This window comes from Cottoperca gobio, chromosome 1 (assembly GCF_900634415.1).
Source record: "Cottoperca gobio chromosome 1, fCotGob3.1, whole genome shotgun sequence".
Classification (NCBI taxonomy): domain Eukaryota; kingdom Metazoa; phylum Chordata; class Actinopteri; order Perciformes; family Bovichtidae; genus Cottoperca; species Cottoperca gobio.
Window position 1 is genome coordinate 11,364,023 of NC_041355.1, and position 13,264 is coordinate 11,377,286.

The window sequence follows — 13,264 nt, forward strand, 5'->3', positions numbered from 1 at the left end:
CGATTATCAAAACAAAATGATGTTATGATACTATTACAGACATAAGTAATTATAGATCACAGGACTTTGGTAAATTATACATATAAGAGAAAGATAATTATATGATATAATATAATATTAGTACATTTATATGTAAGAGAAATGTATCAATAGTTAATGAATACATTCAAATAGCAAACTGATCATAGTGTTGTGTGAATGGAATTTTACTGCAGCTAGACCATGTGACAATAAGATCAATTCCCTGGCATGTGAGGGAAAGTGTGTGTGTGTGTGTGTGTGTGTGTGTGTGTGTGTGTGTGTGTGTGTGTGTGTGTGTGTGTGTGTGGGTGTGTGTGTGTGTGTGTGTGTGTGTGTGTGTGTGTGTGTGTGTGTGTGTGTGTGTGTGTTTAATATTTCTGAACCCAATGCCCTGACAGTCAAACTGTAATGGTGAGTTTGTTGTTACATAGAGTTGTCCAACAGTTAACAAGGATTAAAAACAACTGATTTCTGTCAGATGTAATGACATACAGTTTGATGCCAACCACTAGGATACATGTGGCAAATGTTCAGGTTGGCACATTTGATTGAACTGCAATCTCTTTATAAAGTATTCTGACACCTCATCCCAACATGCTTTACTTGCATACATTTCTTAGAAATAATCATCTGTGACCTTTTTAAATAGCGACAAATAAAATGTAAGGAGAAGTTTCCACAATAAATATATAGTATTTTGGAACTCCTTATGTAATTTCTTCTTCTTTTCCCTCTCTGTTTTTAGCCAATGGCCGCTCAAAACAATTGCAAGGAAGACGACAATGAAAGTCATGGAAATAAGAGCAAAGGTATTTTTCATATTGTATGAAATGCCACAGAAGGATATTGATGGATTTAGACAATGAAATGCATATAGTTGTGCAAAAAAAGGACGGTACATTTATTCAGACTTTTTGTTTTTTGGTTATAGAGGTCAAAGCGAGCCTTGCACACTCCACTGTGGCTTTGATTGAGGAGGAGCCGGAGGAAGAAGACCCCTGGGACATGCCAGAGCTGAAGGACACAGAGGTCCCATGGTCAGGTGAAGACTTATAATGTAACAGTATTACTAGGAATGGTACAATGGTGTCTTATCCTTGTACTTTTAAAGGAACGCTTGTGTCCTGATAGTAAGTAATACATTTACATGTGTACTGAGGGATTACATATATATCTTACTGTAGATGTGATAAAGTGTCCCACATAAGATTATTACATAACCATACAGGAGCTGTACATCACATATTAATACATTCACATATACAGTACGAACAAATCTGGAGTAACTCTGATAGTTTATTGTGGCTTCAGTATCAGAATAAGGTTTATTGCCAAGTAGGCGTTCACGGAAAAGGAAGGAAAGTGCAAGGTACGTTAAAAATATGAAGAAGATACTATAGAAAATGCTAAAACACAGAAGTACAACATGACAGTTAAGTGCAGGTTGTGCACACATATAGATACTGATAGGAGAGAGTAGAGAGGTTTTTTTGCTGAGTAGCTTGGAGTGTCACTTTGATTTCATGGACCTTCCAGGTACATGTCCATGTATACTACAATCATTGAAACCCTTCAACTAAACATAGTTGATCTCCATTTAACTAATTACTAAAACCAATTGGCTTCTCCACTTTTAGGTGTGTCCTATTAAAGGGGGTGAATACTTATACAAACATGTATTTCATATTTGTAATTTATTCAGATAACTTAAGTTTTGCGTTTGATCAGTGTCAAAAAAAAGCCATATTAAATTTACATAAACATCAAAACTTCCAAATCCGGTTAATACTTTTTATATGCACTCCAATTGGCCCAGGACATTACTGCCCTATTAGACGACAATAAATCAATCAAATCAGTGCCACTAAACCGATTATTTAGAAAGCAAAGAGGTCATAAGAAATTATTGACGTCATATAACCTGTACCCAGACAGACAGACAGCTCAGCATGTGCGCCCACACTGTACTGCTACCTATGACTCGCAACTCTGTGGGCTGTGCAATAAGCCTTTTTGCACTTCATTTACGAGTTCAAAGGTCCGACTATTTTGCATGTTGGCCCACCGATACACTTACATTTAATAGAGCCATTTTTAACTCGGGAGTTTTTCCTGCTCAGAAAATGAAAATGTCTCCCGTTGTGAAAGTTTGATACATTAATAAATTCTCCTTTTTTAAATGTATTGTTTAATCTCTTTCATGTCTCGTCTCTGTCTTAGCTCTGGATACCAAAGGAAAGGTGTTGAGAGTGTTTTTGTCGGTGGGGAAGTTGATTCTGCTGCTGGGCTTCCTCTACATCTTCATCTGCTCTCTCGACATCCTCAGCTCAGCTTTCCAGCTTGTTGGAGGTAAAAACAGAACACTTGTCTTAAGCCATTTTTATATTTCTTATTTAACCAAATTAGTCCCATTGAGATCAAATGTCACTTTTACAAGGGAAACATAAGAATAGCAGCAACACAGAGTTTCAGCAAATAATATAAAAGCACATAGATTTAAGTAAAATTATCTGATTTGCAAACATACATCCGGGACTCATAAGTTTTCACCATAGCTGTAGATTATTCTGTCTAGTAGGAGTAGAAAATCCAAACGCTTTCTTTACCAATTCAGTTCTGACTGAACAACCAAACACGGAAATTTCCTGCGAATGGAGATTGTAATTTCACAATTCAAATATAAAAGAAAACATAGGTAGGTCGGAAATTGTACCGAGAATAGCTTTGTAAATAAAACACACCAGTGACTGAGGCGGTGTGTACATAGCGCACTTGTCGCTGTTATGATGACCCCTATATACAGCAGACATTTTGACTTGTCATAATAGGAAAAGTAGTTTCTAATAACTATGCTCATGCTCCTATGTTCACCTCCAGGTAAAGCAGCAGGTGACATCTTTCAGGACAACTCAATTCTAGCCAACCCTCTGGCTGGTCTGGTCATTGGTGTTCTGGTCACTCTGCTGGTCCAGAGCTCGTCCACTTCCTCCTCCATAGTTGTCAGCATGGTCTCCTCTGGACGTGAGTACGGGGCCTAAACACACACACACACACACACACACACACACACACACACACACACACACACACACACACACACACACACACACACACACAGATTCTCGCCCATGAATGAATGATGAAGGTGTTGCTTTGGCAGTGCTAACGGTCCAGCTGGCTGTTCCTATCATCATGGGCACCAACATCGGCACCTCTGTCACCAACACACTAGTGGCCATGACGCAGGCTGGTGACCGCAGCACCTTTCGCAGGTAATCATTTTGTATTAGATAGATTGCTTCTTTTTACTCCCTTTCTCTGTAGCTCAGCAAGGCCACACGATGTTCACAACATCGTGTTTTGCTGTGAACTACAATAATGTACAGATATAATCTCTAGCACAATGCCACATTGAAAAGAAACAGTATCTACTGTCTGACCCTGATGGAGTATCTTTTAATGCTGTAACAACAGATGCATCACAGCAGGACATTCAGTGAGTTCAGCATTTAAGTAACAAAACTGTAATTGCAGTATTTGAAAAATACAACTTATCCAAAAATGCCAGAAAACAGCTTTTTTTTAAAGCTTCTTGGCATTGGGTTATGATAAATATACAACCTCTTACATCTTCAATATCTAATGTACAAAATTAAATCCTTCCCTTTATCTAATTCTATATTTAACCTATCATTTATTATCCTCAAATTTATCAGAAGAAATTCACCAAATATGGAGATTGCTATTACTATTGAAAAATAGTTTTACTTATCTGTTTACTTACTAGGTGACTTATTCCCGTACAGCAATAATATATCTTCCCATTATAAAGATCAAAGGTCATTTTACTTTACATTCATCTCCCTCCTTTCACAATGTACACAGGGCTTTTGCAGGGGCCACAGTGCACGACTTCTTCAACTGGCTCTCTGTGCTGGTGTTGCTGCCTCTGGAGGTCGCCACTGGCTATTTGTACGTGGTCACCAAGCTCGTCATCGACTCCTTCCAAATTCAGAGCGGAGAGGCCCCGGACCTGTTAAATGTGATCACCGATATCCTCACTGAGTCAATTATAGAGGTAAAATCTCTTTCCTGATGATGTTACTTGTGCAAACTACTTACTAACTACTAAAGTCTTAAGAAAATGAGCCCTAGTACTATTATGATTGTATTCTGCATGCGCACAAAGACGCACATGTAAAAGCATGAAGGCAGCATGGTTCACATCCTGCCTTGTTTCAAAAACAGCAATGTGCCTTCAAAGGCAGAGAGTAAGAACTACTAGCAATTAGACGTGGATTTAAAATGTCTTTTTCTTATCAAAGACGTAAACGGCTTTTCTCTGTTTATAAGAAAAACCCAGAGGGCACCTTCAACATCATTAGATATGATTCTTGATACAAATATCTGTAAGACTTCATCTTAACTCTTTCAACAAGCGTTAATGTTGTTGCAATGAGCATCAGTTGGAAATATCTGGATACATCTCATCTTATGGCCAGATCAAACCTCTGAGCTTTCACTTGCAGATCAAAAATGCACCGAACCAAAGACACAATTTTGCTATGCAAGTAGTCATTTAGCTTCAGGGTTAAGTCTGTTGAATCTGTCACCAACAATGAGTGTCAATCAATTCATCAGTGTATGAAATGCACGCCTCTGGGAAGATAGTTGTCTTTTATGTGCAAATAGCTGTGCAGTTAACTGATGTATAACTGTCACATTCAAGACATATAGTGAAGATTAGTGCTGCAACTAACCATAATTGTCATTATCGATTAATCTACAGATTATCTATCAGAATAATCGATTAATCGTTCAAATAGTGAAACATGTCCATACCAGTTTGTCAAAGTCCAAGGTGGTGTCTTCAAATATCTTGTTTTGTCAGTCCAAAAACCCAAAGATGTTCAGTTTAATCTGATATAAAACTTTTAATTAAAATATTAATTAGTTCAAACTACTTTATAAAAAAGATCAAATTTTCAATGTGATAAGAAATTATAACAAAAGCCAACAAAACAGGCCACTCAAAGAGTCTATTTCCAAAAATAAAAAAATACAATTCTTAATTAAGTCTTTCCTTTAATGGCTTAAAAGATGTGTTTGTATTTCAGTAGTTAACTACACAAAAAATTACAAAAAGGTAATTTAACTACTTGAATCACTATTTAAAAATGAATGTAGTTGAACCAGCAAACTACTGCAAAATGTAGTTCAACTGCTAGTTTAATACATTTAATTCACTGCTCCCCAACACTGACTATTATCTTTATCAAGGTTTTAAATGTCTGCACCTCTTTCCCTGCGACTCAGTTGGATCAGTCTGTCATTAGTGGAATTGCCACCGGAGACCCAGAAGCCAGGAATAAGAGTCTCATCAAGAAATGGTGCCAAACCTTCACCAACACAGTAAGTCCAAAACAAGTCAACTACGTACCAAATATTCCAAAACATCACAAGGATTTAAATCTTTATTGTCAAACTGCTGCTGTGTTTCAGTCCTTAATGAACGTGACCGTTCCTGGTCCAGAGAACTGCACGTCTCCGTCTCTCTGCTGGGTTGATGGAAACTACACCTTCACACTGAAGAACATTTCTGAAACGTACAACATTCAGAAATGTAAGACCGCAGTATTTATACCTTTTTCATTTGTCAATGCTTAAAACTGTAATCTATACATTAAGTAAATGTTTATTATTCTCACCTTGATATACATGGCCTCGTTTCACATGGCGTGGCATAAGACAGCTGTTTTTAGCAAAAGTGAGGAGCATCTAGCAACACATCCACCATAACAACTTTATTAGGTGATACTATATATGGATGTGTACTATGCAGTTGTTCTGCCCCCATGTGTGCAAAAAAAACAATAAATGCAGCTTTAAAAGAAGAAGGATACAAGCCATCGCCTGCCTTGTGTCCATATCGTGTCATTTCTGCAGAACTTTGATGTGTGTGTGTGTGTGTGTGTGTGTGTGTGTGTGTGTGTGTGTGTGTGTGTGTGTGTGTGTGTGTGTGTGTGTGTGTGTGTGTGTGTGTTCACAGGTAAGCATCTCTTTGTGAATGTGAATCTGCCTGACCTGGCAGTGGGTCTGATCCTGCTGGGTCTTTCTCTGCTGGTGCTCTGCTCCTGCCTGGTGCTGATCGTCAAGCTGCTCAACTCCATGCTGAAGGGACAGGTGGCTGCAGTCATCAAGAAGATCCTCAACACCGGTGAGTGGCCCTGCACACTCAAGTGCAATGAAGTGAATGTGTTTTGCGTTGGTCAGTAACACGTGAATGTTGTGTGTCTGTTTGTGTGTGCAGATTTCCCATTTCCATTTGGCTGGGTCACAGGTTACATTGCCATTCTTGTCGGGGCTGGAATGACCTTCATTGTGCAGAGCAGCTCGGTTTTCACTTCTGCTATCACTCCACTTGTTGGTGAGGTCGATCATTCATTCATCTCTTTTCATTATTTTTTTTATCAATGTGCTATTTTGTACTTGAAATTCTTGTCAATATCTTTAATCTCTGTGACACCTTAAGCAGTAAAACCATGTGCAAACACTGTCTCTTTGACAAAGATAGGTTGAATACAGTGGAGAGTGATCTGGGAGCACACAATGTAACACATATCCTGGTATAGGAACATTTCCACAGGAATAGGAAGTGATGGTAGTTGGAGAGAGGGTCTGAACATATGTATTTTAATCTGTGTCCTGTTTGTTTGAATAGGTATTGGGGTCATCAGCATAGAAAGAGCATACCCATTGTCTCTGGGGTCAAATATTGGAACAACCACCACAGCCATCCTGGCAGCTATGGCTAGTCCTGGTGAAACACTGGCTAATTCTCTGCAGGTCAGTAATTCACACAAAAAAACATGCACAAATCCGGCTGATGATTGTAGTGTCAGCTGCAAACTTCACAACAGTTCTCTTCATGTCGGGGGTTGCAGTCGTTGTTGTATAGCATATCAATAAAGTTTGTTTGTGTTGTTTCCAGATTGCCCTTGTGCACTTCCTGTTCAACATCTCTGGCATCATTCTGTGGTATCCAATCCCCTTCACCCGTATACCTATCCGGCTGGCGAAAAGCCTGGGGAACATCACCGCCTCATACCGCTGGTTTGCTGGCGTCTACATCATCAGCTTCTTCTTCATTTTACCGCTCTTTATCTTCAGCCTGTCGCTGGCCGGCTGGGAGGTACTGGTGGGCGTGGGTGCTCCACTGGTCATCATGTTGATCATCATCATAGTGATCAACACGCTGCAGAATCGGAAACCCGGGTGTCTGCCTGCAGCACTGCGGTCCTGGGACTTCCTCCCTCTCTGGGCCCACTCCCTGGCTCCCTGGGACAAAGCGCTTGGTGTGATTGCCGCCAAATGCTGTTGCTGCTGCAAATGCTGCCAGCATGCTGCTGAAGACGAAGAACACGGAGAGAAAGAATCTGTGGAAAATAACGAGAAAACACACACAGAGGTGTATGACAACCCTACAATGAGTGCAGAGAAGGAGGTGAAGAATGAGAGCAATTTAGAGCTGAACATTCTGAGAATGACCCGATTTTGAGATGTTATATATATGTGTGACTATGTGTGTATGATGCAAATAATTGCATTGGTCACAACGATCAAACACATTTAGGCAAAACTCTCAAAGTTCTTAATATTTATGTTATTAATTTAGTGTAAGATGGTTATACAGGGAATTCCAACTCTCAGTGTAAAATAATAATAATGCAGGTAAGTGATAGTCTTTCAGCTGCATGGTGTTAACTAAAGTTGCCTTTATAGGAAAAGGCTGGTGATATAATGTTGTTGTTATTGCCAACAAATCCCACAATGCATTGGTCCATCTCTCAAAACTTTCCACATCCTGTCGCTTTCAGCTCAAGCCAGTTGTCTCCTGCTGAAGACGTAAATGTTAAAATGTCTCACAAATATATAGTTTTCATTTTAAAAAGGTAAAAGTATTATATATATATAAGCTGGACACTATAGGTTATAGCAAAAAGTACTTAAACGAAGGAAAGTGCTTTTGTTGGGGACTATTTTCATCTGTGAACTAACACTCTTCTAGTGAATATTTCCGACAGCAGAAGTTTCTGGAATCAACCAAGAACAAACTACAGTGAACCAGGTTCATCATGATGTAGGAACTTGTGTGGCTCATTAAAAAGTTTATTTTTTCTGATTTTAAAATGTTCAAAATGTAGTTATTGGATTTGTTCTTTTGATGAGATTACTAAAATAATGAAATACAAAATTAGTTGTAGCCTATGTAAATTTGTCAAGTCAATATCTGGTGTTCACAGTTATTGAAAGAGTAGAGCATGGCAAAGGTTGTATTATTTTATATGTTGGTAAAATGTTAAAACTCCTGAGGATGCCATGGCATGTGTGCACTAATATACAGTAGATACAGTCGGTGAGGATCACATCTGCCCAAAACCACAGACTTGCTCATCACATTTCCACATTTCTGTCAGGATTTATATTTTGTTTATTTACAGAGACAAATGATCTTGTTTTGACTGTGTGTAAAAGACACAATGAGATCCTTATCACATCGTTTTAAGGTGTAGAAAAATGATTTTGTAATTGACACGAATAATTGTATTCAAGGAATATGTAGTTTGAAATGAGATGAATGTGCATCTAATTAAATGCTTTTAATTCTTAATGCTGAATGAGTTTCATTAATATATTTCATTGTATATAGTACTTATTTTAAAATATTTCATATATATATATATATTTAAGCAATAGCTCATGACAGGCCGTGGTATATGCTCATTATATCACAGTTAAGGGGCGTGGTACAACCCCCTTAACTGTGATATAATGACCATATATCACGGTCTGAAGTGAGCTATTGCTTTTATAAAACGGTTACCAAGTGTGACAATATGAAAGAAAAATACACACTCCAATTTAAATAATTTCTATTATTAAATAATGATGTTCAAAATAAAATAGTCCCTCCGTTGCCTTCTGCACAAAACATAGTGCGAGGTGGTTGCTATGCAACAACACTAACAGCTCTGCTCTTCACGTAGCTCTGCATGTCGTCTTTTAGGGGCTGTTTTCTCTGGAGATAGGCACTGATCGATCCACTCCTCCAGAGTAAAGCTTTGTAAGTTTGATTCTTAACGGACGTAATTTAACAGCTGTAGCTGATTGCAGATTGATTGCTGAAGCAGATTGCTTGATTTGACATGTCCGTTTTATAAATATATATGTATATAATTTAATTTAGCTGATTTTGCTGAGCTGACATGCTGTCTCTCTCGCACACATTTCATTGCACTGCTGACCCTGTGTTAACTTGCATATGACAAATAAAACTTGAAACTTGAACTTGTAACTTGTATGAACGTTGACATTTATTTCTACTCACCTGGCAGAAACCAGTAGACTCATCGCTTTAAATGTTCCCTCATTAGCCAAACGTAATATCTGACCCCGATAATGGGGATGATAAGACACTATTTATTGCTTTTCTCAGAAAAACATGTTGGAAGTGAACAATTATGATAAAAGGGAGAAAACATAGTAAACATGCTCCTTATCTCAAAGTATCATAAACGTTAACAGTATCATTATTATCAGTATTATTAACGTCTCACCAGTCAGGTAATCAGCTGGTAATCAGCTGGTTTTTGTTTGCATGAGCGTTCTGTTGCATTATGAGTTAATTTATTTTCTTTGTCAGTGTCCAGGAAACTGTTGTGCTGATCGCCATGATGTCACATGTCAGTAAATGTGCAAACATGAGATGGATGATCAATATGTCAATATCAAGGGCGCACAACTGTGTCAAAGCGCACGGACAACCACAAGACACTTCCGACACTATCTCAAAGTAAATATGTACATTTACTCAAGTACTGTACTTAAGTACATTTTGATGAACTTGTACTTCACTTTACAATACATCACACTAATTGGACAGTATTATGGGTTGTATTTTAGCTATGATGCTACTAATGCTGTTGACAGCCATTGTATTATGTAACTGCAGCTATTGTTGGTGTTACATTTCCGAGTGCTAGCAGCTACAGTAAGGTTGATGGTGTGAAACAATGAAATGTACATAAGTACATCAAATTCAATATACTTATACTTCTAATCCATTACATGTGAAATGAGGGAAATATTGTCATTTTTATTCCACTACATTTAGCTATAGTTACTATTTACTTTTCAGATTAAGATTTGACATAAAACCACATATACTTATGCTTATAAAATACAATGCATCATTATGTATTAAACTGGTTGTTCCCAACCTCTTTAGCTCCATCCTCCTCTCCTCCATATTATTGTATGTTCCCTGTCAACTGAATGCAATTTGCTCCACGGTTAATTCCCCCCCAATTATTAATTTCCAGATTCATGGGCAAGATTTCTGAAACTATAATTTGAGTAAATATATAATATATTCTTACAATGCATTTCGGTTGGTGGTGCGATTTGATTAATATGTATTTCAATAAATACAGGATTAAGTTCTGACTTTCTGCTCAGATCTGATTGACTGACCAACACTGTCATCTAGTGGCAAATATGAGTACGAGAGGTAGAGACTGCTGAGGCCATTTGTGCATATTTATGAATGAAAGAGAATCTAATATCAATCCATTACAACATTTTAGTCAGTATTGATGCGGCTATAATATGATATTTATATCAAACATGGATTACATGACTGCTTGTATGTGGAAGGTGTCATTTGTAGAGAGGAATTTATCTCCCAATACTGATTTACCTCATCTCTAAGGAGCTTTAAAACATCTTTCAGCTCTCAGTTATTGCAGGCTTTGAGTTATAATGACATTTCTTACATCAGCTACCATCAAAACATTTTAGTCATTGAGGACAAAACAACAATTTCGACAAAACATAATAATTTATTATTTTCAAACTCAGAGGCATATTGTGGTTACAGTCATTACAGATAACTGACGTGCATTTTACACACTGTACACTACAACTACCACTATCAATACACTACTACTAAAACTACAGTATCTCATTACTACATCAACTACTTTCTAGAACTACTACTTCTAGGACTAAAACATGACATAAAACAGCAATACATTAATATACAATACATCTGCATTTGTAGCACCATTCATTGCCTTATACCACAGACGTGAATAAGAATGGTATCTTGTGTGGGTTACTTCACAGGCTTTAGTTTCCATGTGCCTCTCTAAAAGCCTGGAAGAGTCCTCTTCATACAGGACCATTAAAGCTCGTCACTTGTGCAAAGATTTGTGCCTTAAAAAAAATCTCCATTGAGCATCATAACATGGGTCAAACTTTTGATTGTCTGCTCCTTTTCAGGATTCAGGGGAGTTGCACCGTTCTATTACAAAATAACAGATACAACAGTTCTCATGTGGATGAAAGAGGAGTCTTTATCTTAGAAGGGGACGGGTCCGTAGTAGGCGACATATGCGGCGATGATGCCTGCAGTTTCAGCCATCTCGTCACAGCCTCTGTTCAGCTCACACACTTCTTTCAGGCTGGATTGCAGAGGAGAGAAAAAGAGATTAGAAGGGCTGTAAAATCTCTTAGGCTTAATTTAGACTGCCTATTTTAGTTCTGAGCTGTGCTTTTTACACCAGACTAAAACGTAAAATTATTTTTTGACCTTAGGTAAAAACTTTGCAGTGAGGAATTTATGTTAAGAAACTAACTGACTAATTAATTCCAACAAACACTGAAACAAACAATTGCTGTGCAACATAAATGGTTTCTTAGTGAGTCAGTTTTTATCTGAATAGAGTAAATAACTGTACCTTTCCAGCTGCAGAGGGGTGAGGTATCCTCCTGGTGCAGCTCGTCTTCTCCTCAGGAGAACAGCGGCCAGGTCTCTCTTCATGACCACCTGAGACGCTGTGGGGACAAACATCACAAACTCAAACTTTCCTGAATTTTCTTGCTTTACAGTCAAACTTTAAGTAATTCTGAAATCATGCAAAGATTCTTTCTGAATATGAAAATATTGCATACCCTCAGCACTGGCTGACTCTGATGAAGATGAAGAGGATGAAGAAGAAGAAGAAGAAGAAGAGGAAGAATCAGAGGCAGAAGAGTCAGACTCAGAGGACTCAGAGGAAGAAGAAGAAGAAGAAGATTCAGAGGAGGAGGAAGAGGAGGAGGACGAGTTAGAGTTAGAGTTAGAATCAGATGCCGAAGAGTCAGAGGAAGAGATGGACTCGGAGGAGGAGGAAGAGTCCGGAGTGGAGGCTAAATCGGTGGCGGCAGCCGCAGGGTCAGCATCCGCAGGGTCAGCATCCGCAGGGTCAGCATCCGCAGGGTCAGCATCCGCAGGGTCAGCATCCGCAGAGTCAGCATCCGCAGGGTCAGCATCCATAGGGTCAGCATCCGCAGCAGCCTCGTCTACAGGTGAAGCTTCAACAGCTGTGTCAGCAGCGGGGTCCACGACAACCTCTGGTTCAATTGCTGGGGATCACAGAAAATAACTATTTTATAGACACATTTTAGATGCTTACATTGTTCCAAATAACGTAGAGGTCAACATCAGGAATCACAGCCATGATGAGAAGAGTTTGTCCTTACCTCCCATGGACCAGCACACAGACAGAAGAGCAAAGATGGAGAGGAGAGTCAAAGTCTTCATGATGCCTTGAAGTTAGTTTCACGCTGTAGAGAAGTTGCTTTCTTGGTTGCCTGCTCTTCTTAGATTTCCTTCGATGGCTTGATCTGTTTCTTTTCCTAAATTCGAGGTCAATATATACTATAGTCCACCTCCTTCTGTCAGACCAGGGATAACCCTCTGATTGGCCGGGGAGTCAAATGTCAACGTTTCCGCTTCCACTTGTCATGAAAGTTCCCCTAACACCCATACAGCCTTGGCACAGAGTCCAAAAACTCATTCACCCGTGCCCAGACTTACACAGCCACAAACATTCCTGGCATTCAGCTGTACGTACAGTGCATGTACTGTATATAAACCTATATGTACTGTATGTTTGTAGCCTTTACATGAAAATAGAGACAATCCAAGACAAAAAGAGAAAACATGAGGAAAGACAGATTAACTTCTGGGGATTCCCTTTATCCATGATGCACATGCACAGAGACAGATAAAAACAACTCAGAAAGATGTACCTTGTATATCTAAACACTCATAGATAAATGGCACATTAAAATTCTGAATTGACATGTTAAAATAGTTTCTCTCCCTTGCTTTTGGGTAAACTGAAGTACTTTTTCT

The 13,264-nt window shown here is 38.6% G+C and overlaps 2 protein-coding genes across 2 annotated transcripts; one reads left to right on the top strand and one right to left on the bottom strand.

The window, feature by feature from the left end:
- Window positions 1-769: 769 nt before the first annotated feature.
- Window positions 770-7,579, top strand: slc34a2a (solute carrier family 34 member 2a). The gene is made up of 12 exons (XM_029430281.1): window positions 770-830; window positions 953-1,063; window positions 2,242-2,370; window positions 2,899-3,042; window positions 3,182-3,293; window positions 3,907-4,099; window positions 5,338-5,433; window positions 5,524-5,644; window positions 6,071-6,238; window positions 6,332-6,448; window positions 6,743-6,867; window positions 7,013-7,579. Exons 1-12 carry the CDS (start codon window positions 770-772, stop codon window positions 7,577-7,579), a joined length of 1,944 nt encoding a protein of 647 aa, XP_029286141.1.
- A 3,380-nt stretch (window positions 7,580-10,959) lies between these two features.
- Window positions 10,960-12,745, bottom strand: bglapl (bone gamma-carboxyglutamate (gla) protein, like). The gene is made up of 4 exons (XM_029438179.1): window positions 12,607-12,745; window positions 12,037-12,489; window positions 11,823-11,919; window positions 10,960-11,546 (listed from the first exon to the last, which is right to left on the bottom strand). Exons 1-4 carry the CDS (start codon window positions 12,665-12,667, stop codon window positions 11,444-11,446), a joined length of 714 nt encoding a protein of 237 aa, XP_029294039.1. The 5' UTR covers window positions 12,668-12,745; the 3' UTR covers window positions 10,960-11,443.
- Between the last annotated feature and the right edge of the window lie 519 nt (window positions 12,746-13,264).